Consider the following 26,689-nt stretch of genomic DNA (forward strand, 5'->3'; position numbering starts at 1 on the left):
CAATAAGCACCATGCATGCGTGGGTCATTGCCAATGCTGCCTAACTGGTTCTCTGTGCCGGTGGCTCGTAAAAAGTACCATCCAAACATGGTTGATGCCAGCCCCCCCCCCCTGCCCCAATTGGCTCCTGTGCTGGTGGCACATAAAAAGCACCCACTACACTCTTGGAGTGGTTGGCGTCAGGAAGGGCATCCAGCTGTAGAAATATTGCCAGATTTGATTGGAGCCTGGTGCGGTCTCCTGGTTTGCCAGTCCCCAGCCAAACCGTTCAACCCATGCCAGCATGGAAAGCAGGCATTAAACAATGATGATGATGATTATGATGATATATATTCTGTTTGTTATGGTCTTGTCAAATTTTCTGCTTATTATGTTTTTGTTAAATCTTTGAAATTTTATTCATGCAATGCAGCACACTCCTTTTATTTATATATATATAAAAAACATAGGACTTCCAATATCAGTAGAAGAGGAGCATCACTCATTTAATTGACTTGATATTAATTTAGATCTAAGTACAGGCATATACAGGTGATATCATAAACCTAATACGAACCTTAGATACAATAATAGAAATAGCAATCACCCAAAAAGTATAACCCCATCTATAGTAGAAAATACATCAATCCATAGTACTAACCTCTCAGTGAACGAGGAAGTATTTAAACTAAATGAGGGCTTTATAATTTCGCGTTAGAGAAGGCAGGATATAGAGAAAAATTGAAATTCTTTAATGGTTAAAATAGTAGAAATTTTTTAATGGTAAAAATAGTAGAAATAATACAAGTAGTAGAATGGACCATACTGGCAATAATCTTAATAGTATGCATAATATGAAGAATACCGCTAACCAAAAAGAACAGACAGTAGGAAGAGTTTAAGAAAGGAAATCTGTGTAATTAGAATATAACAACAGAGTACCTAGAAACAGAAAGAAGAGTACAAATTTACTTGAATGTGTGTGAAATAGAGTACAGCTTAGATATGAATGGACTTGCTAGGAGGTTCCATTCAGATAGGGGAGGTGAGTAATACATAAACTCTGTAAATAGTAATATACAAATAATGGACAAATGCAAACTCTATACAAATAATTGACAACTATAATGTTAAAAATACTAGCAAATAAACCCAATGCCATAATAAGAACCAAATAAATGGGTTACACACTTTTACAAAATGTTTAGGCAGAAATAGAAATATATACCTCAGTAACAGGGATACTTCTTACTATATCGAAAGGTATAATTCCCTTTGGAAAACAAATAATTTCCAATATACCAAAATTGTTTTATTTGGCATTGACTAAACATTTTCTAAAAGACAGTAAATACTATAGAATTTTTAATAAAAATAGGGTTAGATTAGCTTTCTGTAATAGCTAAAATCTAGCACAAATTATAGCAGCATGCGACAATCAATTGTAAACTTAACAGTTTCCATAGGAACAATAGCAATGATAGTAACTGGAAAACAAAAGATGAAGACAGGTGTATGAACAACAAGCAAGTGTATTAGTTTAACACTTGGGAAGGTGAGAAAGTATTTTATGTTTCAAGCCTATGCTCTTCAACAGGAAGGAACACAGAAATAAGCAGAGAGAGAATAAAAAAACTTTCGGAGTTAGCGGTTAATCAATATATGTATGTGTGTGTGTGTGTATGTATGTATGTATGTATGTATGTATGTATGTATGTATGAGTGTATGTGTGTGTGTGTATGTGTGTGTGTGTGTGTATGTATGTGTGTGTGTGTATGTGTGTGTGTATGTATGTGTGTATGTGTGTATGTGTGTATGTATGTGCGTGTGTGTATGTATGTATGTGTGCATGTATGTTACATCAACAACTCCTCCATCCCTCCCCTTTTAAGATTGTTTCTCCTTTACCTGTTTCTCTCCTACTCATCCTCAGCTTCTAAATTTTATGGTGTGTGTGTGGTGTGTGTGTGCAGCTGAACCACTACAGCAAATATGGCTGGCACTCACCATGGAAACCAATTTTTAAGTCCCAACAGATTAACACACATTAAAACAAAAAAAAAACAGAAACAAAATGTAGACAACAGCAGATGCTTATCACTCACGCTCCATAATTAATTAACTTAATGATGCAAGCTAAAAACTTCATTCAGACCATTCCAAAACAACAGAAAAACATAACAAAAACCAGTGCCACAATGGAGGATGATACAGAAATGATGAGAACAAAAATATTAAAAGTTCAAAACTAAAACACACACCCACATATATTTATATACTAGCAGCATAGCCCGGTATTGCCCGGGTATGTAAGAGCCCCTGGAGCAGACATGATGCTCGCTGTGAATTTTAAAAAAATTCCTGCCAATTTGTGAAAGATATTGTCGAAAATATGTCATCTTGAATTTCAACGCGATTTCCCAAAATGGCATGATTTTATCGATTTTTTCTGATGGCAAGGTATTGCATGGAAAACTAACGTCAGAATTAAGTTTCTTAGGGTAACATTAAGCTTCACCACGAGTTTGGTGAAAATCGATTGCAAGTTTCGAAAACTACAACAGAAAATGTGTTGCAAATAAAAAGCTTAGATTCTCGACCCCAGTCGAATTTATCGATTTTTTTCAGAACTGGGGGAACTTTTCAAAATTTTCGCTGCGTTAGTTTTGAATTATGACATTGGGCTATGTGTGTGTCAAGTTTCATCAGAATCGGTTGAAAGCCGTGGTCAGGGTGAGGGTACAACCTGACAGACACACAGACAGACAAACTGCCGTTTATATAGAGAGAGATTTGTGAGGTGTAGTGAAAAATCTATCCAACCTTTGACCAAAAAACAAGTAATATTAAAAAAAATCTCACCATTTTGATTTAGCCTCCTTTAAAGTATTTACCTTGGGAGTCTACACACTTCTGCCAGCATTCCTGCCACTGCTGGAAACATTTCTGGAAATCCCATTTTGGGATGCTGTAAAGATGTGCCATTGAATTTTGCTTAATGTCCTCTGTCGACTCAAATCTTCTCCCTCTGAATGTTTTGTTAGAGCTTTGGGAATAGCCAAAAGTCACATGGAACCAAGTCTGGGGAGTAGGAAGCCTGACGAACAAGTGGTGTGTTTTGTATGATGAGGAATGCTTGGATGATGTTGGTGGAATAAGTGGATGCATTGTCGTGGTGGAGCTGCCAGTTCTTTGCTACCCACAGGTTGGGTCTTTTGCACCACACAGCTTTATAAAGGCAACAAAGAACCTCCAGGTAGAATTCTTTGTTAAATGTCTGGCCACAGTGTGGCTCACTGTCCACTGAGTTGCAGCCATCTTTGAACCAGTTGTACTACTCCTTTATTTGCGTTTTTCCTATGACATCATCTCCAAAGGACTCCTGAATTTTCTCGATAGTGTGGGCTTGCTTATCACCATGTTTTTGACAGAATTTGGTACAGTATCTTTGCTCAATGCACTCGGTCACCTTGACTCAAAAAGAAAATCACACAGCACACTCTTCACGTCTGTACTCAATGCATCACTGAATGGCGCAACCTACAGACACAAAAATTTTTGCGCATGTTCAGGAAGGACACAGTTGCCTAATACCCATGCAGATTTTGTTCATGTATTCTTATTTTGTGCAAAAAAAATCAAGGTCGGATACTTTTTGACTACATTTCATATATATATATATATATATATATATATATATATATATATTTATATGTATGTATCAAATGAAATAAATGAAAAACAAGATGCAAAGGATGTTGCGGTACATATGTTTCGGGCTTTATAGAACAACTATAAAGCCTGAAACATATGTACCGCAACATCCTTTGCATCTTGTTTTTCATTTATTTCATTTGATACATATATCCTATCACCTATGCTACTAGCTGGCATATACAGGTGCTTGCATTTATCAAGTATTCACCTTAAATTTATTGTACCTAACTCATATATATTTATATCTGCAGTAGCTATATATATCTGCATAGTTGTGTGATAAGAAGCTTGCTTCCCAACCACATAGCTCCAGGTTCAGTCCCACTGCATGGCACCATGGGCAACTGTTTTCCACTCCAGTCTCAGACCAACCACAATCTTGTGCGTGGATTTGGTTGATGGAAACTGAAAGAAGCCTGTCATGTGTGTGTGTCTTTGTATCTGTTTATTCCCCATCACTGCTCAATAACCGGTGTTTGTGTGTTTATATCTGCATAATGTAGCAGTTCAGCAAAAGAGTCCGATAGAATTTTATTCTTGTCTTCGATTCCGTCATTTGACTGCGGCCATATCAGGCTCGAAAATAAGTACTGGGCTTCGATTCATTCCTCTAAAATTCTTCAAGGCAGTGCCCCAGCATGGCCACAGTCTGACAACTGAAACAAGTAAAAGAATAAATGAATACAATAAAGGTGGACATCCCAACATCACCTGCAAACTGGAAATCTGCTGGACTAAGCAATATCTTCTCCAGGATTCAGGTGAAATGCTTAGCAGTATTTTGTCTTTATGTTCCCAGTTCAAATTCCACTGAGGTCAACTTTGCCTTTTATCCTTTCAGGGTCGATGTCAATCTAATTGACTGGCCCCTTCCCCCAAAATTTCAGGCCTTGTGCCTAGAGTAGAAAAGAATATTTTCTCCAGTATTCCAAGAACAGATGAAACTGCAATGAAAACTGCATTCTTGAAATTTTTTTCTGTGAATATATAGAATTTTTATACATTAATATATACAGGGTATACACACCTATATTCTGTATATATCTATATCAAGGTCATATTGTTCCTGTTGAAATTCCCTTTGCACTACTTAACTAATTCTTACTTGATATTTCCTGAACTATTTATAAACTTTTTACATCATCATTTAAAAATTAGTGTCCTTCAGTTCAGGTTTACCTCTTCCTCCCCCTCCCCCTTCTCCATTCCTCTTCGTCTTCGTCTTCTTCTTCTTCTTCTTCTTCTTCTTCTTCTTCTTCTTATTATTATTATTATTATTATTATTATTATTATTATTATTATTATTATTATTATTATTATCATCATTATTATTATTATTATTGAGTGAGAGAGCAGTTCATGCCATCAAAGTGACACTGGGGTAAAATATACGAAGCCCAATATACCCATCATGACTACCCGTCTGATAAGGATACACCAGGCACATGCATCACAACCATATGTGCGCGACATGGTGATCTCATAAAAAGATAAACAGCACATGACCTTGCAGGTGGGGCCCAGTTAGAATTTTCTTCTGGTTGAGTAGCCCATCCCGCTCAAAAGGTCCCTGAATAAGGGTTGTTTAAGGATGTTGAAAGAACCACCCATGTTTCCAGAGGTGAATCATTCAAACGCCAAAGAATCCCTCTCAACACATGGCTATGATGCTCCCCCACTACTTTTGCTCGTGATTAGAGATGCACATATCGTCAGCCACTAAGGGACATGCTCAACTGGTTAAGGTCAAACAACTGACAAGCAAATCTGTGGTATTGAGCAGAATATTTGCTGTAGCCCATCTTTTATACCAAGACAAAACAATGTACATGATAACACTTATTATTATTATTATTATTATTATTATTATTATTATTATTATTATTCATAGGATTAAGGTAACTCCTCCAGAAGATATAGAAGCCAAAAAAAAAAAGAGTCCCAACTGAACGATATTTCGACATCTTTTTTTCTTCTCTTTTTTTTTTGCTTCTTTATTTTATGGAGGAGTTACTTCAATCCTATAAATATTAACCAAAATGAAGTAGATTGACAAGTTTATTTTTTGAACCTGTGGAAGACACACAAGATGTTGAAATATCATTCACTTGATGACAATGGCACTCTTCTTTCTTTTGCTATTATTATTATGAGTGAGAGAGCAGTACATGCTATCAAAGTGACACTGAGGTAAAATATATGAAGCTCAATATATCCATCATGACTACCCGTCTGATAAGGGTACACTAGGCACATGCATCACAACCATATGTGCGCGACAGGGTGATCTCATATCAAGATAAACAGCACATGACCTTGCAGGTGGGGCCCAGTTAGAATTTTCTTCTGGTAGAGTAGCCCATCCCGCTCAAAAGGTCCTTGAATAAGGATTGTTTAAGGATGTTGAACGAATCACCCATGTTTCCAGAAGGGAATTTTCCAAACCTTAAGAATCCCTCTCAACACATGGCTATGATGCTCCCCCACTACTTCTGCTCGTGATCAGAGATGCACATTTCGTCAGCCACTAAGGGACATGCTCAACTGGTTATGGTCAAACAACTGACAAGCAAATCTGTGGTATTGAGCAGAATATTTGCTGTAGCCCATCTTTTATACCAAGACAAAACAATGTACATGATAACACTTCCAATCAGTTAAGATCAGAAGCCATGAGAGCCACTGCCCGATTATCATCATCATCATCATCATCATCATCATCATCATCATCATCATCATCATCATCATCATCTCCTCCTCCTCTTTATCACAAGTTTTGTGGGAGCTCCTGGAGTCTTGCGTGTGTATCTGGCTTACTACCTGCAGCCTATGGTATCATGCTATTCGTACTATTATTATTATTATTATTGTCCTTGGCCTGACAGTGCTACCGGGAAGGGAGGGGTGCAACCGGTTTGAGATAAACTCTAGACACAGATGCGCTGTCAGACGGACTTGTCTGAGGTGCACACAGAGTGACAAAACTGTACTGCATGCCCTTGTTCAGTGTCCTGCTATTGCTGACCTGTGGGGTTATGTTGAACAGCTGCTGTCATGTGTGGGACGGATCCGTATGTCGACCAAGTCTGTCGTGATGATCGCACCACTGCCCTCCTTCAACCGGGCAGGCAAGGCAGCTTTCCTTTGCCTGGTGTCTGTGGCAAAAGAGGTTGTTTGATGGACAAGGCTGAAAGGCATGAAGACAGATACATTCCTCTTTGGTAGAGCTCTCATTGACTTTTCCAAGTTTCACTTGAAAGCGAAATTGAGAGTGGAGAGTGAAGTGTTGTCCTCGAGTGAGTTATTGAAAGTTGGGTGAAAGTTACAAAAATGGCAAGAGTGGATGGTACCTCTCTAAGTGTAGACCTGTGAGTCTGTGAGAAGGAATTGGAGAGGGCACTTGCTCATAGGGTTTCAGGGAATTCTCAGACAGTGGGATTCCTCGATTATCCCTAGAGGTGTTCCTGTATCAGGAGGGCCACATCTCTATCATCCTCCTCCCACTTTTTTTACCTTTATATGCTGTGCCTATGTCCCTTCTTTTCCACTGTGTACCATGTATACTCTTTTTATGAATATAGTAGAAAAGATTATTATTGTTGTTGTTGTTGTTAGCACATATTTGGTAGCAAACTGGCTGAACTGTTAGCGTGTTGGATAAAATGCTTAGCAGCATTTCTTCTGACTATGTATGATCTGTGTTCAGATTCTGCTGAGGTCAGCTTTGCCTTTCATCTTTTCAGGTTCAGCAAATTAAAGTACCCGGCAAGTACTCTAATTGATTAACCCCTCACACTAAAATTGCCAGCCTTCTGACAAAAATTCAGAAGCAATCATTATTATTGTTGTTGTTAAGGCAGCGAGCTGACAGAATCATTAGCATGCTGGACGAAATGCTTAGTGGTATTTTGCCTGTCACTACATTCTGAGTTCAAATTCCACCGAGGTTGACTTTGCCTTTTATCCTTTCGGGGTCGATAAATTAAGTACCAGTGAAACACTGGGGTCAATGTAATCAACTAGTCCCCTCCCCACAAATTTGAGTCCTTGTGCCTAATCTTTTATTCTTTTATTCTTTCAGTCATTTTACTGTGGCCATGCTGGAGCACCACCTTTAGTTGAGCAAATCGACCCCAGGACTTATTCTTTGTAAGCGTAGTACTTATTCTATCGGTTTCTTTTGCCAAACCATTAAGTTATGGGGACATAAACACACCAACCGATGGTGGCAGAAAAACACAGACACTCAAACATATACATATATATATATATATATATATAATATATATATATACACGCACACATATATCATCATCATCGTTTAAGCAGACGTTAAACAATGATGATGATGATGATATACATATATATATATATTATATATATATATATATATATACATATATACACGATGGGCGTCTTTCAGTTTCCGTCTACCAAATCCACTCACAAAACTTTGGTCAGCCCTAGACTATAGTAGAAGACACTTGCCCAAGGTGCCACGCAGTGGGACTGAACCCAGAACCATGTGGTTGGTAAGCAAGCTACTTACCACACAGCCACACTTGCACCTATGTATAAAGAATTATTGCTGTTGTTGTTATCGTCATCATCATCATCATCATCATCATCATCATCATCATCATTATCATCACCATTATTATTGTTGTTATAGTAAAGATGGTTAGCTGCAGGAATCATTAATACACCTGACAAAATGCTGCTAAACAGGTCTTGTGCCTATAGTGGACAGTATTATTATTATTATTGCTGCTGTTGTTGTTGTTGTAATAGTTAATTTGAAGCCCGCATTGTTATTGCTGCTAATGCTACCCAACCACCAACTGCAAGTGGTTTCACACACACAGGACACTCCTTGATGGGCTGAGAATGTTTGGTTCGTTAACAGGTGGGAAACAAAAAGCCTTGAACTTGAGCCTACCAGTTTGAAATGATTCGTTATTTGATGTATTTCATGAATTTCCTCCTCTGCAACATTCTCAAGCATTGCCAAATATGGACATCGAAGTTACATTTATGCTGTCACCAACCCTTTTGAGGTGGGCAAATAGAATTTGTGGTTTTTGTGCTTTTTCCTGAGGATATTAGTAGAAAAAATTAAATATATAGTAGGCGCAGGAGTGGCTGTGTGGTAAGTAGCTTGCTAACCAACCACATGGTTCCGGGTTCAGTCCCACTGCGTGGCATCTTGGGCAAGTGTCTTCTGCTATAGCCCCGGGCCGACCAATGCCTTGTGAGTGGATTTGGTAGACGAAAACTGAAAGAAGCCCGTCGTATATATGTATATATATATATATGTGTGTTTGTGTGTCTGTGTTTGTCCCCCCTAGCATTGCTTGACAACCGATGCTGGTGTGTTTACGTCCCCGTCACTTAGCAGTTCGGCAAAAGAGACCAATAGAATAAGTACTGGGCTTACAAAGAATAAGTCCCGGGGTCGATTTGATCGACTAAAGGCAGTGCTCCAGCATGGCCGCAGTCAAATGACTGAAACAAGTAAAAGAGTAAAGAGTATATGCAACAACCACACACACACACACATACAGGGTGCGGTGAATAAACTGTCTAAATTACACAAAAATGAAAATGACACTGACATCTCATTTTAACAGATATATTTACCAAAATTATATAAAAATATCTTGAAATACTAAAGAGTAAACTTATTCAATAAAATCACCATTTGCTTCAACCACAGCCTCCAGATAGCTTCGGAATCTCCTGCAACTCTTCCCTTGGATAACATCAATGGCATGAAAAGAGGATGCCGGCATGCATGGGCGACTACTGGTCTACCATAAAAACAACCCTAGGTTGTGCATTCGCCGGTGAAGCGACTTTCTGCCCAGACTTGTACCCCGGAGGGGAAGCTCTTAGATGCACCCATGGTCATTCTTGACCGATGGAGTCGTCCTATATATATATATATACTCTTACTCTTTTTACTCTTTTACTTGTTTCAGTCATTTGACTGCGGCCATGCTGGAGCACCGCCTTTAGTCGAGCAAATCGACCCCGGGACTTATTCTTTGTAAGCCCAGTACTTATTCTATCAGTCTCTTTTGCCGAACTGCTAAGTGACGGGGACGTAAACACACCAGCATCGGTTGTCAAGCAATGCTAGGGGGACAAACACAGACACACAAACATATACACACACACTTATATATATATATACATATATACGACAGACTTCTTTCAGTTTCCGTCTACCAAATCCACTCACAAGGCATTGGTTGGCCCGGGGCTATAGCAGAAGACACTTGCCCAAGTTGTCACGCAGTGGGACTGAACCCGGAACCATGTGGTTGGTTAGCAAGCTACTTACCACACAGCCACTCCTGCGCCTATATATATATATATAATATATATTATATATATAATATATATATATATATATATATATATATAATATATATATATATATATATATACGCGAGAAATAAGCAACAAGAATGGATAGGTTTTAGTAACAATCGTTTCATACAAGGACAGGCTTTATTAAAAGTTGTAAAAATTACAGCATATAAACGTGCCCGTACCATCAGCTAAAATACATGTGAGTTCTCTAGACATCCTAGTGGTTGAGGCTATACTCATGAAGTAATGTAGATAATTAAGTAACATAAACAGATTTCCAAAGTTCATTAAAGTTCTTTAAAGATGATGTACAGTCTTATCACAGAATTTTAAAAAAGTTCTAATAGCATCACAGAGAAGATGACCTAATCCATAGAGCACATATGAATTTCCAGAGATATGATGAGGGATTACATACTCACAGAAGACAAATTTATCCATTGTTAATCACAACGAGGTGGGTCTCAATGGATAAATTTGTCTTCTGTGAGTATGTAATCCCTCATCATATCTCTGGAAATTCATATGTGCTCTATGGATTAGGTCATCTTCTCTGTGATGCTATTAGAACTTTTTTAAAATTCTGTGATAAGACTGTACATCATCTTTAAAGAACTTTAATGAACTTTGGAAATCTGTTTATGTTACTTAATTATCTACATTACTTCATGAGTATAGCCTCAACCACTAGGATGTCTAGAGAACTCACATGTATTTTAGCTGATGAGTACGGGACACGTTTATATGCTGTAATTTTTACAACTTTTAATAAAGCCTGTCCTTGTATGAAACGATTGTACTAAAAACCTATCCATTCTTGTTGCTTATTTCTCGCTTATAATCACCCCACATTACTGTATTGTTAAAACAGTATAGTTTTTTTGGTGCATCTAAGTTAGGTACCATATTCAAGTAAATTCATTTAAATTAACTTGAATCTTTATTGCTTTTTGTATATATATATATATATTATATATATATATATATATATATATATATTATATATATATAATATACTTTATTTTAAGCAGCAGAAAATTCAACAAAATCTGTTACTCTGAGTTTCTCGTTGCCGTTCATCAGAACGGCAACGAGAAACTCAGAGTAACAGATTTTGTTGAATTTTCTGCTGCTTAAAATAAAGCATATTACTCTACCACTGGTATTTGAGTACTCTTTTTTCCCTTGTTCACATTTATGTGTTTACTCCGGTCTATATATATATATATTATATAATATATATTATATTATATTTACAAAATATATAATATATACATATGTATACATCTATATTATTCTTTAGAAAGAAAGAATAGCACTGACAGTGACTAAGAATGGATTCATTTTTCTAACTTCCAGAACAAGAAATAAACACCAGACAAGGTGCAACTAATTATTCCTCTTCAGTTCAACCATCATCATCTCTGAACATCCACCTTTTTTATATTTGCATAAAGCAGAGTTTGTTGAGGCAGACATTCTCTGACTGGATGCCCTTCCTAATCTGTCACCAATCCTAATCTGTCTTTATGTAAGGAAGGTATTGTTATTATTTTCCCCATGGCCAGGCATGTTTTGTAGAGAAGACTGGAAGTGGACAGCACTGCTTGTATGACAGTCATGTTCATTTACAATCATCACGTGATGTCAGGACAAGGGTACGCACAAACATACACACAAAAACAGACACAAGCACACACAAACATGCATGCATGCACACACACACATGCACAAACACATACACACACACACACATACACACACAAGCACACACACACACAAACATGCATGCACTTACACACATATCAGTATGCACACGCAAACACACGCACACACACACACATGCACAAACACATACACACACAAAACACACATAAACACACACACTCACACTCACACAAACATACACACACAAACACACAAGCACACACACAAACACACACACTCACACATATACGTGATGGCTTCTTTTAGTTTCCCTCTACCAATTTCCTTCCCAAGGTATTGGTCAGCTGAGGGTTATAGTAGAAGACCCTTGTCCAAGGTTCTGTGCTATGGGACTGAACCCATGACTGCATGATTAAGTAGTTAGCTTTTTAACCACACAGCCACACCTATGTCCTTCAATAAACTTACAGATACTCCCCTAGCCATATCCCTGTAGCAAACCTGGGCACCAAACCATTAACCCATTAATTGTTAACTAACGAAGTTGACATTTTCGTTAACAATTTAACTTTTAAGTTAACTTCGGTAACCATTATCGGACTAATTAATTTCTATTAACCCTTTAGTGTTCAGATTATTCAATCAAACATAATGCCTATTGATTCCCATTAATTTGAATTGATCATGCATTACCTCATATCTTCAAGATCTTGATGGTGTAATTACTTAATGTAGAATAACATTGTATGGTAGGTGTGAGAGCCTGGATCTGGTCAGTTTGAACATAAAACAGATTAACTATTTTGGCCGGATATGGCCGGTTTAAATACAAAAGGGTTAAATCAAGTCAACTTGAGTTAATGACCATTAACTTCAATTGAATTGATTTTATAGTTTTGGCACTTATTAAAGAGGTTTTTAGGTGGTTGTGGAACAAAACCTGATTTCTTTTTCTTTGTATAATAAAAATTAATATTGGCAATTTATTGATAACTTCCGTTACATTAGGAAATAATTAACTGATTAATGGCTATCAAAGTTAACTTTTTGGTTAACATCATCATCATCATCATTTAGCATCCGCTTTCCATGCTAGCATGGGTTGGACGGTTCAACTGGGGTCTGTGAAGCCAGAATGCTGCATCAGGCCCAGTCTGATCTGGCAGTGTTTCTACGGCTGAATGCCCTTCCTAACGCCAACCACTCCGTGAGTGTAGTGGGTGCTTTTTACGTGCCACCCGCACAGGTGCCAGACGGAGCTGGCAAATGGCCATGGACGGATGGTGCTTTTAACGTGCCACCGGCACGGGGGCCAGGCAAGGCTGGCAAAGGCCACGAACGGATGGTGCTTTTACATGCCACTGGCACGGGGGCAGTTAATAAAATTAACTTTTTGGTTAACAGATTAACAGTTAATAAAGTTAACTTTTTGATTAACGGTGCCCACCTTTGCCCTGTGTTGTTAGTTTGGTTTAGACCCTAGTTCCTGCAGGAACACATTTAATCAAAGATGCCATTCCTGAATTTCTATTTTAAGATAGCAATAGAAATACATTCATTGAGTTTCATTGCATTTTAAGTCGATTAAAATGGAATTTGGCTGCTGTTCCTGGAAGATCAAGCAACTGCATAGAGGTTCTCTTGTTGGCTTGCTGTATTCCAGTATGAATTCTTGATGTGTTTCAATGTGGAATGTGAATTATGCAGCAGGTCTGAATTGTTTCAGAGTTTCTGAAGAATAATTCAAAAGTATTTGGACATTGAATGTGAGTTTTGTGAGTCTGAATAAACAACTGCATTCATTGGAATGGAGGAATGGGAAAATGGTAAGAGAGAAGTGGGGGGGGAGAGAGATGAATGGTGAGGAAGGTTGGTGTTGTGGGGGAAGGCTGAGGTGTCAGATAGAAAATGAATTCTGAAGAATGAGACCGAAAGTTAGAAAATTGAGAGAAGAGAAAAGAAAGGGGAGAGAGAGAGACAAGTAGAGACAGATGAATGGTATAGGATGAAAGAGAGAGAGAGAGAGGGAGTGAGTGGATAATAGGGTTGGAGTTGTGAGAAGGGTGAGATGTGAGGAAGGAAAAGAATTCTGAAGACAAAGAGAAGATTGAGAGGAAGGAATGAGAGGAATCATTGTAATAAGGGGGGGGGATTGAGAAATAGGGTGAAGGGAAGAGGAAGAAAGTGAGAGAGAGAGAGAAGGTAGGAGAGATGGCAGTAAGACAAGATAATAATTGATAGAGAGGGAAAGAGAGAGGAAGAGAGAAGATATAAATGCAATGTATGAGAAAGGAAAGGATGAGGGAGAAAGATGAAAACGAATCAGAGCAAAGCGGGAGGAGGGAGAGAAAAAAGAGAAAAGAAGACAAAAGGCAGAAAGGGGGGAGAGAAGAAGAAGAAGATAAAAGGCAGATGACATAAAACATTGATAAGAAGGAAAAAGAAACCATAAATTGTCTCCCTTTATTACTCTATTAACTATGTTAAATATAGTAGTTCACTGGTGGTTACCCAACCTGGGGTCTGCAGACCCCTGATGGTCCACAAAGGTACGACTAAATTCAACATTTCACACACATACACACATATATAATGTGTATTTTTAATGTGTATTAATATAGAAATTTTCAGTACAATATTAATAATAATATATTTAAATTTATATTTTATTATAGATAATATCTTTCATTATTAATTGAATTACTTTATGGAGGTTCTGTCTCTTAATTCTCTCTCTCTCTCTCTCTCTCTTTCTCTCTCTCACTCTATATATATATATGTGTGTGTGTAATGCATAGACTCGTGTAAAAGTCGAATTTTTTAGACCATTTTTTAAGGTCAAATTTATGGGGTTGACTATTACATGGACACTACTTTTGAGGAGCTGAAATTCATTTCCTCCTTCATTCACAAAGCCTAGCTCTCACTCTCCAATCCTGTTTCCATACCCCTGTTCTTCTGTATCATTGCTACCCAGTAGCCCCTCCAGCTCTATATATACCCAAGTCTCTCACCACTTACTCGTACTCTTTAATCGCACTCCCTGCAATATCCTCTCACTTATATTATGGCATTTGAACCTTAAGGGTATGCCTTGGTACTTGCCACTATCTATATCTCTCTCTTCTTTTGCTCAACCATCTCATTTCTACTCTGATCCCCATTCCTTTTGAGTATGCCTGGTATTTTGCTGCCATCTCCATCCTGCAGCCTCCCACTCTCTCTCTCTTTCTCCTGCACTTCCCTCAGGTTGGGCAACCATGAATTTTCTTTGTGGTAACATACCTGTCTCTGTTTTCATTCCTGATCTTTCTCTCTCTGGCCAGATAACCTTGTACTTCCTCTACAGCAAGACACCTGCATCTGTCTCACTATAACCTTTTCATCATCTCCTCCTCCCATCTTAAAAGTTTTTGTCTTGCAAGTACTTGGTGACCCTGTCAGTGCAGGTGCCACTTAAAAGCACCCAGTCCACACTGTGAAGTTGTTGGTGTTGAGAAGGGCATCCAGCTATAAAAACCTTGCCAAAACTCACCTCACCTGTGCTTATGCTACGTGAAAAGCATTAAGTCCACTCTGCTGAGTGGTTGATTTTAGGAAGGGCATCCAGCTGAAATAATCCTGCCAAAACAGTCACAGAAGTCTGGTGCAGGCTTCGGCCTGGTTGGCTCTTGTGGTACCGTCTCACCCATGCCAGCATAGAAGACAGATGTTAAATGATTATGATGATATACAGAAGAAAATAAGGTGGTGAGCTGGCAGAAACGTTAGCACGCCGGGCGAAATGCGCAGCCGTATTTTGTCTGCCGCTACATTCTGAGTTCAAATTCCGCCGAGGTCGACTTTGCCTTTCATCCTTTCAGGGTCGATTAAATAAGTACCAGTAAATCACTGGGGTCGATATAATCGACTTAATCCCTTTGTCTGTCCTTGTTTGTCCCCTCTATGTTTAGCCCCCTGTGGGCAATAAAGAAATAGATATATAGAAGAAAGGGACAACATAAACCAAGGCAGGACAAGTGTCTCAAGTTATTTATAATAGTTTAATTAGAGTAAGGTGAATTTGAAGTCTTACAGCTGTTTCTGGAATATCCCAAGCGATAGGTTGTGTAATCCAATTTACTGGGTAATCCGATTCACCTTACCCTAATTAAATTATTCTAAACTATCAGTATCGCCCGGTGTTGCTCGGGTTTGTAAGGGAAATAACTATATAAGCATTTTTAGAGAGTTATAGCAAAAAAATGCATTAAAAATGGGAAAAAAATGATGGTAAATTTTTTTTTAAATCATTGACTCATCGTAGACATTTTTAGAGAGTTACTTCCCTTATATAATAGCGAAAAAATGCATTAAAATGGAAAAAAATTATGGTAAATTTTTTTTTAAATCGTAGACTCATCGTAGACGCATGCTAATACCTAGAAGGGCTCGATATGAATCACGACTATAAGATACCCGGTTTTGGTTAAACTGCACTGTAAAATGTGGGAGTAGTTAGGAATCTAAATCGTAGGAGACAAACACACAACTTTACTTTTATATATAAAGATGACGTGAGATACTCGTCTTGCCTTGGTTTTTATTGTCCCTTTCCTGTTAATGTATACCTGCTAACTCAGAAGCCTAATATGGATCCCTAGCAATCACCTCAGTTGTGAACTTGGAACCTAACAAATGACCAATTATAGCACTTAGCGTACCTGTTTGCTTAGATCACCATTGAACTAAATCCTTCATATTCTTGTGTGTGTATGTGTGTGTGTGTGTGTGTGTGTGTTGTGCATTTGTGTCTCTGTTTATTCCCCACCACTGCTTGACAACTGGTATTGGTGTGTTTATGTCCCCCACAACTTAGCAGTTCAGCAAAAGAGAATGATAGAATGAGAACTAGGCTTTAAAAGAAAGAAGTACAGGGTTGATTCATTCAACTAAAATTGTTCGAGACATTGCCCCAGCATGGCCGTGGTCTAATGACTGAAACAAGTAAAAGATAAAAAGAAAAATGTGTGTGACTATGTGTGTGTGTGTGTGTGTGTGGTTAAGAAGGTTCCCTACACACCTCATGGTTTCAGGTTAGGTCATAATGTGTGACTCCTTGGCATGGAGTTCTATTAGTAGCCATGGGCTAATCATTGGCTTGTGAGTGAATTTGCTAGGATGGAAACTGTGTGGAAGCCTCTTTGTATGTGTATATATATATTGGATCATCCCATAAATAATACAGTGTTTTCAATTGTATGAACTAAAAATCAGAGTAGGACAGGATAAACTACCTGCATCAACTTGTTATAAAAGCAGGTAGTAATTTTACCTTGTCCTTATTCTTAGTACAAGTTTTGAAGAGTGCAGTTCAATTTTAACAGCTATTTCTTCAAAGCTGTAATGGAAGTGACAAAGGAGCATATTCGGCATATTTTGCTTTATGAGTTCAATAAAGGCAACAACGCAACAGAAAGTTCAAGGAATATTAATGCAGTATATGGAGATCAGACAATAAGCATAAGTCAGTGTCAATGGTGGTTCCGGAAATTCAGAGCAGAAACTTCAGCCTAGAAGACGAGACTCATGCTGGAAGATCTGTAGAGCTTGATGAGGACGTCCTGCAAACCCTGGTGGAACAAAATCCCATCGTAACTTAAGAAACTAGCAGAGAAGCTTGGATTTGGTTATTCAACCGTTCACCAACACCTATGTGCCATCGGAAAAGTCAGCAAATTGGGTCAATGGGTTCCTCACAAACTTTCCAAGTCAAATTGCATGCAGAGAGTGAATGTGTGCTCTTCTTTGCTGTCACATCTCATAAATGGACCTTTTTTTAGATCAAATAGATACTGGTGTTGAGAAATGGGTTTTCTATAAATATGTCAAGCACCAAAGACAGTGTGTAGGGAAAGGGTAAACAGTGGCACCCCAGGCTAAAGAAGGTCTTCACCCATGTAAAGTGTTGTTTTCTGTTTGATGGGATATGAAAGGTTTAGTCCATTTAAAATTTTTAAACCTAAACCAAACAATAACAAAGGAGATCTATTATGAGCAGCTTGAGCGACTTAAGTCAGTGCTAGAATAAAAATGACTAACTTTAGTTTCAAGAAGAAAGATGTGCTTTCATCAAGATAAAGCTTGGCCACATACAGCAAGGCTGACATTCCAAAGGACGGAGCAGTTTGAACAGGAAACGATGCCCCACCTACCATATTCGCTGGACATTGCCCCATCTGATTATCATTTATTCTGCAGTCTTCAAAATTATTTGAACAGAAAAAATATGAATTCCATAGACATGGTGATAACAGTACTGGAGGAGTATTTTTTGTCATGGATAAGTGAATTTTGGAAGAGGGGCCTTGCAAGTCTACCAGATAGAGGGAAGAGCCTTGTAGAAAATGAAGGAGAGTATATTTTAGATTAAAAAAGAATTTTGTTTATCTTAATTTTGAAAAATATAAGTATAAAAAAACTGCATTATTTATGGGATGACCCAATATATATACATTGGGTCATATGTATATATATTCAAAAAATGAAATAAATAACTCTAGTGTAATAAGCATCATCGACCACATATATACTTAATGCATATGCTTTGTGTATTTGCTGGCAGGCTGCAATTTAGTATGGTGCCAGGTGTTAAAACACTTGAAACTCTTAGACAGGTGAGATAACTCACCTCTAATCCCATGCATGAGTGATGGATATTGATGTTTCAAGATTTTTGTGGATTATCAACATCACATACGCAAATAGGATCGGAGATGAAGCATGTTGCAAGTCCATGACTTTTATGCATATTGTAAGCAAATTATGTGTGGGTTTGCCTGGACAATGCACACACACACACACACACACACACACACACACACACATTATTTTGTGGATGCTCTGGGATGCATCATCGACGATGTTTCTGGGGTGTCATGGGGTTTGCTTCTCACCCAGTTTGACCCACCTGTGGGTGACCAAGTCCCATCTTACATCCCAGTAACAGCAAACCACTGGTCTTCCTTCTTTAGCGCAAACCATCCTAGGGACCTCCTCAGCAACTTCACTGATGCAATTTATGGACCTTCTCTTTGCTGCATCATTAATTCCAAGCCCTGTCAGAGTTTTGCCGAGTGAAAGCCCCCACCAAAACTTGGCAGCCCACTTCAAGTTACCCTACTATGTTCTTCCTGCCAACCTCAGTTTCTACACTGCTTTACCAGCTCCTGGTATTTAGCCATTTTTCTTTCCTGAGCCCCGTCCATGTGTTCCCCCACAAGCCACAGTCAGATCCCACATGGTCACCTGTTTGATGGAATTTGACAAGATCACCATGTCTGGGCAGAGGGTTGTTGGTACAATGTACTGTGGGAACTGAAACTGCTGAACAAGATCCACTCTCACCTGCCTGTCTGGAGCTGTGTTAAATTGGTACACTCATGGAGGTTTATGTCAGGTGTTCATGGTTTTGCTTCTGCTTGTCTCTGTATTGACACAGTTTTGGTTGCCGTGGTGATGCTTGTTTATGTTTAACACATGTCCACCATTGGAAGAAAGTACCTTACATGAAACCATGTAAGGGTTGGTGTCAGGAGAGGCATCCATGTGTAGGATATGTCCTCAAGAAATCTCATTCAACCCATGCCAGCATGGAAGAAGGAAATATAGAAATGAAGATGATGACGATGATGATGATGATAATATATTACCTTGTGAGGGAATCTAGCAATAAAAACTGCAGAAGCCTGTAATGTGTGCATGGGGGGGGGCATACGTGCATGTGTGTGTATGTGTGCATGCACGTGCTTGTGTGTGTGTGTATGTGTGGGCATGCATGCATGCATGTGTGCCTGTGTGTGTGTGTATGTACATGTGCACATGTGTGTCTGTGGGTGTACATATGCACATGCATGTGTGTTTTTGCGTTTGTATGTGTGTGCACGCATGTGCTTGCATGTTTGTGTGTATGTGTGTGCGTGCATGCATGTGTGTATGTGTGTGTGTGTGTGTAAGTGCTTCAAGGACACCCTCAAAGCTCCTCTAAAGAGCTTTGAGATCAACCTTGACCCCTGGGTAATGCAGGTACAAGGACTGCCTGGCAAAACTGCACCAACAGAGGTGCCACCTCCTACAATCAGAACAAGATTGCAGGGACACACAGAAAATGTGAACTGTGCATTTGTCCAGGACCAACTCCTCACCTTCAGTCACAGCAGACCACCTGTGTCCAACCAGCAGCAGAGCCTCCCATGCACGTAGCAGACTGTTTGCCCTCAACCAGACACACCATGCCTTAATATTTTCCCATGTAATGCCCTTGGTCATCATCAACAATGGCAAACTAATAATAATGATAATAATAATAATAATAATAATAACAACAATAGCAGGAGTCGCTGTGTGGTAAGTAGCTTGCTTACCAACCACATGGTTCCGGGTTCAGTCCCACTGCATGGCTTTTTGAGCAAGTGTCTTCTACTATAGCCTCGGGTGAACCAAAGCCTTGTGCTTTGTGAGTGGATTTGGAAGACGGAAACTAAAAGAAGCCTGTCGTATATGTGTGTTTGTCCTCCCACCATCACTTGACAACCGAAGCTGGTGTGTTTACATCCCTGTAACTTAGTGATTCGGCTAAAGAGACCGATAGAATAAGTACTAGGCTTACAAAGAATAAGTCCTGGGATCGATTTGTTTGACTAGAGGCAGTGCTCCAGTATGGTCACAGTCAAATGACTGGAACAAGTAAAAGAATAAAAACCGATCTAGGAATATGTCCACGCGTACTTGTGTGTGTGTGTGTGTGTGTGAGTACCTGTGTATATGTGTGTGTGGTTGTAAACCGAATTGTAGCCCTTTGTACTTAGAATTCAACTTAAACATTTTATAATCAGGGATTGATAAAATTAATATTGTGGTCAATATGATAAATGTAAGACCTTTAAAGAGGCTGTCCCCAGCCACAGTTTGAGGACCATCATCATCATTTAGCATCCATGCTGGCTGGATCAGATGGTTTGGCCAGGGCTGGAAGGCTGCACCAGGATCCAGTCTGATTTGGAATGGTTTTCTACAGCTGGATGCCCTTCCTAATGCCAACCACTCTGAGAGTGGGCATTCTTTCGATATGAGTACCGTTAACATCACGTCTATTTGTTTACATTTGAAGAAGAAGATTGTCACTTTCCGTAAAAATTTTTTTATATATATGTGGGGTTAGGGGTGGGGGGAAGGGTTTCCTTTTTCTTCAGAAATGTAAATAAACCCACGTGGGTTTATAATTGGCAGTTATGTTACTAGTACCAAATGATCGCCTGAGAGTGTAATGGGTGCTTTTATGTGCCAGTGACACGGGTGCCATTTGCATGACACTAGTAACTGCCATGACTGCAATGAATTTTGGAAGAGGGGCCTTGCAAGTCAGCCAGAGAGATGGAAGAGCATTGTAGAAAATGAAGGAGAGTATATTTTAGATTAAGAAAGAACTTTGTTTATCTTGATTTTGAAAAATAAAAGAAGTATAAAAAAACTGGCAGTATTTATGGGATGACCCACTGTATATATAATATATATATATATATATATATATCTCTTATTATAAAAGGCAGATTTTATCTGCCTCCCTTTGGGAGTTATACAAATCTACAATATAGCATTTCTTCATTACAATTTACCTAGCAGTTTTGGAGTACAATGCATCGCGTCATGCCAGGTCCAGTTTTTAAATTTAAACTCCAATTAAGCAAATTTACAGAAAACTCACATTCTGGTGTGCGTGTCAAATGCTTTTCTTAGTCTGGTTTACACCACACGCAAACGCACACACACAGTGGGCAACGAATAAAATGAAAGTAAATAGCGACAGAGTGATTTGAGGAAGACTAAAGTGAAAGTATTCTGTCTATGACGCTGATAGATACATAGTAAAATGTATGGGAAGCTAAGAGCTAAGAGTGAGTGAAAATGTTCTTGGAAGAGGTAATTAGTATAAAGTAAACATACACTCATACATACATACATACAATACATACTACATACATACTACATACATACATACATACATACATACATACATACATACACACACACATACACACACACCATACACACACATACATACATACAACACATACATACGTACATACATATACATACATACATATACATACATACTACACACACACACCTACACACACACACAGTATTGAAGCTTGAGAACAATCAGATACATTTGCAACACATCTGTTGAAAATATTATTGTTCACACACTACATATAACATACGACAGACAGACAGATAGACACACACACACACACACACACACACATGATCCAGCATGGCCACAACCTCAAGGCTGAAACATATAAAAGAATAACAGAATATAAATGTGTGCAAAGTACAAGAAATATTAATGCAGTATATGGGGATTGGACAATAAGCGTAAGGCAGTGTCAATGGTGGTTCCAGAAATCCCGAGCCATAACTACAGCCTAGAAGACGAGCCTTATCCTGAAAGATCTGTAGAACTCGACAAGGACATCCTGAAAACCCTGGTGGAACAAAATATCATCGTAACTGTTGAGGAACTAGCAGAGAAGCTTGGATTTGGTCATTCAACCATTCATGACACCTGTGTGCTATCGGAAAAGTCAGCAAATTGGGTCAATGGGTTCCTCACGAACTTTCCAAGTCTAATTGCATGCAGAGAGTGAATGTATGCTTTTCTTTGCTGTCATATCTCACCACTACTGCGCTATGGATCTATATATATAAAACTGTAGTTGTGTGAGTGTCTGTCCCCTTCGATTTAGATTCCTAACTACTCCCACATTTTGCGGTACAGTTTAACCAAATTCGGGTAGCTTATAGTCGTGATTCATATCGAGCCCGTCTGAGTATTAGCGCGCGTCTACGATGAGTGTACGATTTTAAAAATAATTTAACATCATTTTTTATTCCATTTTAATGCATAATTTTTCGTGTGTCGATGGCGGCGGAGTTGGCGTCCACGCTCACACCTGCACCTGTGGGGAAGGGAGTGTAAGGAAATCAACGTCGTAATGCGTTGTCAAGGAGACCAGTGTTCTTTTAGAACAACGACTTCATGGCTTGAAGACACCAAAACAGAAATGGCTAAGAAAGCGTCTACATGAGTCTACGATGAGTCAACGATTTAAAAAAAAATTTAGATCATATTTTTTCCATTTTAATGCATTTTTTGCTATTTTTTGGCTATAACTCTCTAAAAATGGTTATATAGTATTTCCCTTACAAACCCGAGCAACGCGGGCGATACTGCTAGTATACATATATATATACATACATATATATATATATATATATATATATATATATATATATACATATACCCATATACATATATATATACATATATACATATAATATATATATATACATATATACATATACATATATATATATACATATACACACATATTATATATATATATACATATACATATATATACATATATATATACATTTATATATATATATATATATAGAGAGAGAGAGGGAGAGTTTATGAAAAAAGCAAAAGACGAAGACAGGTGGTGTACAAAACAAAACAGATGTATTAATTAGTATAACACTCAGGAATAGAAAAAGTCTTTTACGTTTCGAGCCTATGCTCTTCTACAGAAAGGGACACAGAAAAAAACAAGGAGAGAAACAAGGACAGAAAAAATGTGTGTGTAGTGGCTAACGATTTATCATCGCGACTGACTTCGGACAGAAGGGTCACACACGAGAGTGAAGAAGTAGGGGAGATAACAATATATATATATATATATATCTCATCATCATCATCGTTTAACGTCTGCCCTCCATGCTGGTATGAGTTGGACGGTTTGACTGAGGACTGGCAAGTCATATATATACCTGTTGAGGCAAGTGAAATCGAAATCAAAATCAAACTCGGTGACTGGCATCAGTTACTAGCGGAGCGCTAAGAGTACCATATGAGTGAGATCATTGCCAGAGCAACAAGCTGGCCTCCGTGCAGATGGCAAGTTAAAAACACCATTCGAGTGTGATCGTTACCTGCGTCGCCTTAATAGCACTTGTGCTGGTGGCACATAAAAGCACCCACTACACTCTTGGAGTGGTTGGCGTTAGGAAGAGCATCCAGCTGTAGAAACTCTGCCAGATCAGATTGGAGTCTGGTTCGCCAGACCTCAGTCAAATCATCCAACCCATGCAAGCATGGAAAGCGGATGTTAAACGGTAATGATGATGATGATGATATGCATTCATACTCATACACACATACATGCATAATTACATACATACAGGCTGACACTCATACAAATATATTTAGATACATAGATAAATGCAAACATACATACATACACCCTCATAAACATATCTATCTATATATCTATCTATATATCTATCTATCTATACATATACTCTTTTACTCTTTTATTTGCTTCAGTCATTTGACTGTGGCCATGCTGGAGCACCGCCTTTAGTCGAGCAACGACCCTGGGACTTATTCTTTTGTAAGCCCAGTACTTATTCTATCGGTCTCTTTTGCCGAACCGCTAAGTAACGGGGACATAAACACACCAGCATCGGTTGTCAAGCAATGCTAGGGGGACAAACACAGACACACAAACACACACATACATATATATATATACATATATACGACAGGCTTCTTTCAGTTTCCATCTACCAAATCCACTCACAAGGCATTGGTCGGCCTGGGGCTATAGCAGAAGACACTTGCCCAAGATGCCGCGCAGTGGGACTGAACCCGGAACCATGTGGTTGGTTAGCAAGCTACTTACCACACAGCCACTGTACCACATGCACATATACATACACATACAATATATACATACACATATATATTTGTGTAGGTGTGCATGTGAGTATACATACACACATACCCAAACATGTGTGTGTGTATGTGTGTGTGTATGTATATATAGATAAATGTATACATATGTCCACAGACACATGTGTATATATAAATGAATGAGTACACATTCCTGTATACATCATCACAGATACCATTAGTTCATAGGACAGCTGACAGCGGAATAAACAAACAAAAGAAAAACAAATGTTAACCAAACTACGACAACAACAACAACAACAATCTTTCGTCTTACCTTTATTCGGCTCCGAACATAATCTTTCTTTCTAATCGCCGGACGCCTTTGTAATGTCCCTCCACGTTGTAATGTCTCCCTGTTGTCAGATCCAGAACCCTTTAAAGGTAATGTCCCTCCTCCAGGATTTTCATGGGATAGTATTGTCCCACAACTCCCTGGAACCCTGCTGGGTTCCATCTTGGAGGAGGGAACTTCCAAGAAGGAAGACAGAAGATTGGAAGAAGGATTTTTTCCCTCCCCACTCTTGTTGTTTGTTGCTTTAATGGTAATCCTTGTTTACTTTCTGATCTAAAAATTCAGACTGGCTTTCATTTGTGCTTCGTTTAGATTTTTTAGTAGTTCACAAGACTAGAAAGAGACAGTGTAAGGGAGAGAGGGAAGAGGAGAGAGAGAGAGAGAGAGAGAGAGAGAGAAGAGGGGGGAGAGAGATGGGAAGAGAAAGAATGAGATAGTGAGAGAGAGAGAGATAGAGAGAAGAAAAGAGAGAGAAAGTGAAATAGTGAAGGACAGTAACAGCTGGGACAATGATAGTGGCATAACCTGACCTGGTTTGAGGGGAGGGGGAGTTCAGACAACCTCCCCGCCACTCCCATTTCACCCACTAACTGCCAGTTAGCAGAAGTTGATGACCAAAAAAAGAAAGAAAGAAGGAAAAAAGCAACGAGATGAGAGAAGCCAGCCAAACCTGTCATCAGACACAGATGACTGCTCTAATGGCAGAGTAAAAGACAAACAATTGTAGGAGGAGAAAGTATTCAATTATAAACCTGGTCCAAAATGAGACAAGGCCGTTTGATGTCATTCTGTGCACTCCAACTGTTGGCTTCAACTAATCAAACCAGTCTTGTTGTTGTTGTTATTTCAGTTTTCACCGTCTGGGCTGGATCCAGAAGTGTTTTTTTGAAGATATTAGGAGCAGAAAACATTTTAATAAATTTCAGTCAAAGGAGTGACAGAGTTATTGTAGTAAATACTACAAAGGAATGTGACAAACAGTTTAGTCAAAGATAACAAGTTTGTGGTTGTTATAAATTTATTTGTTTCTTTTCTACTCTAGGCACAAGGCCTGAAATTTTGGGGAAGGGGGGCCAGTCGATTAGATTGACCCAGTACACAGCTGGTACCTAATTTATGGGCTCCCAAAACGATGAAATGCAAAGTCGACCTCAGCGGGGTTGTTATAATTTTATTACATTATTGTGAAAAGCCAGGCAAGATCTGGGGTGAAAGCTAACTGTAACTTTTTAAGAGGTAGGGTTCATGTATAAGTATATTGAGGAATACATTAGCCAATGTGTCCTTTTCTTTTCTTTTTGGACAGTAAAATATAATCTGTGGGAGGCATGACTGCTATGTCTAGCAAATCAAGCAACACTATAAAGGCTTCCTTGTTGGCTGATATTATCTTAATGAATGAAAGTTTAATTAGAAATAAAATTTTTGTTGTTATTTTAGTTTTTATTGTTCTTTTTGCAGTATTGTGTTGTTTTTTTTCTTTTGTGTTGGTGAGGGTTAGTGAGAGGAGGAAGGACAGAGTCCAAAAGTGTGGTGGGGAGTGGGGCAGGGTACAACCGGTGGGGAGTGGGGGCAGGGTGCAACCAGTGGCGAATAAAACATGATTCATTGCTTGCTGCGGAAGAAAACAGGGCAACAATGCAGTAAGTTTGTCCTCAGACCAGAACCTTGCACCAAATACCTTGGACTCCAAGTGGACCCCAAGAAAGGGACCCAAGGATTAGATCAAGATGTTACACCAGGTAACATTTGGGGATTCTAAAGATAATAAAATATTTAAATATATTAAAATATGTATTGAAAAATA

At 38.6% G+C, this 26,689-nt stretch overlaps 1 protein-coding gene across 7 annotated transcripts in view; it reads right to left on the bottom strand.

Moving 5' to 3' along the window:
• Positions 1–25,715, bottom strand: part of LOC115212947 (pleckstrin homology domain-containing family G member 2-like) — a 412,633-nt gene extending 386,918 nt beyond the window's left edge. For 5 of the 7 annotated variants that reach the window (XM_036504203.1, XM_029781794.2, XM_036504202.1 and 2 more), the window contains exon 1: positions 24,865–25,715. In XM_036504203.1, the coding sequence (XP_036360096.1) occupies positions 24,865–25,044 (180 nt within the window). In that variant the 5' untranslated portion in view covers positions 25,045–25,715. The remainder of the gene's footprint in view (positions 1–24,864) is intronic. The other 2 variants (XM_029781796.2, XM_029781795.2) reach the window with 2 other exon arrangements.
• Positions 25,716–26,689: the final 974 nt, after the last annotated feature.

Source organism: Octopus sinensis, linkage group LG6 (genome assembly GCF_006345805.1).
Source record: "Octopus sinensis linkage group LG6, ASM634580v1, whole genome shotgun sequence".
Taxonomy (NCBI): Eukaryota; Metazoa; Mollusca; class Cephalopoda; order Octopoda; family Octopodidae; genus Octopus; species Octopus sinensis.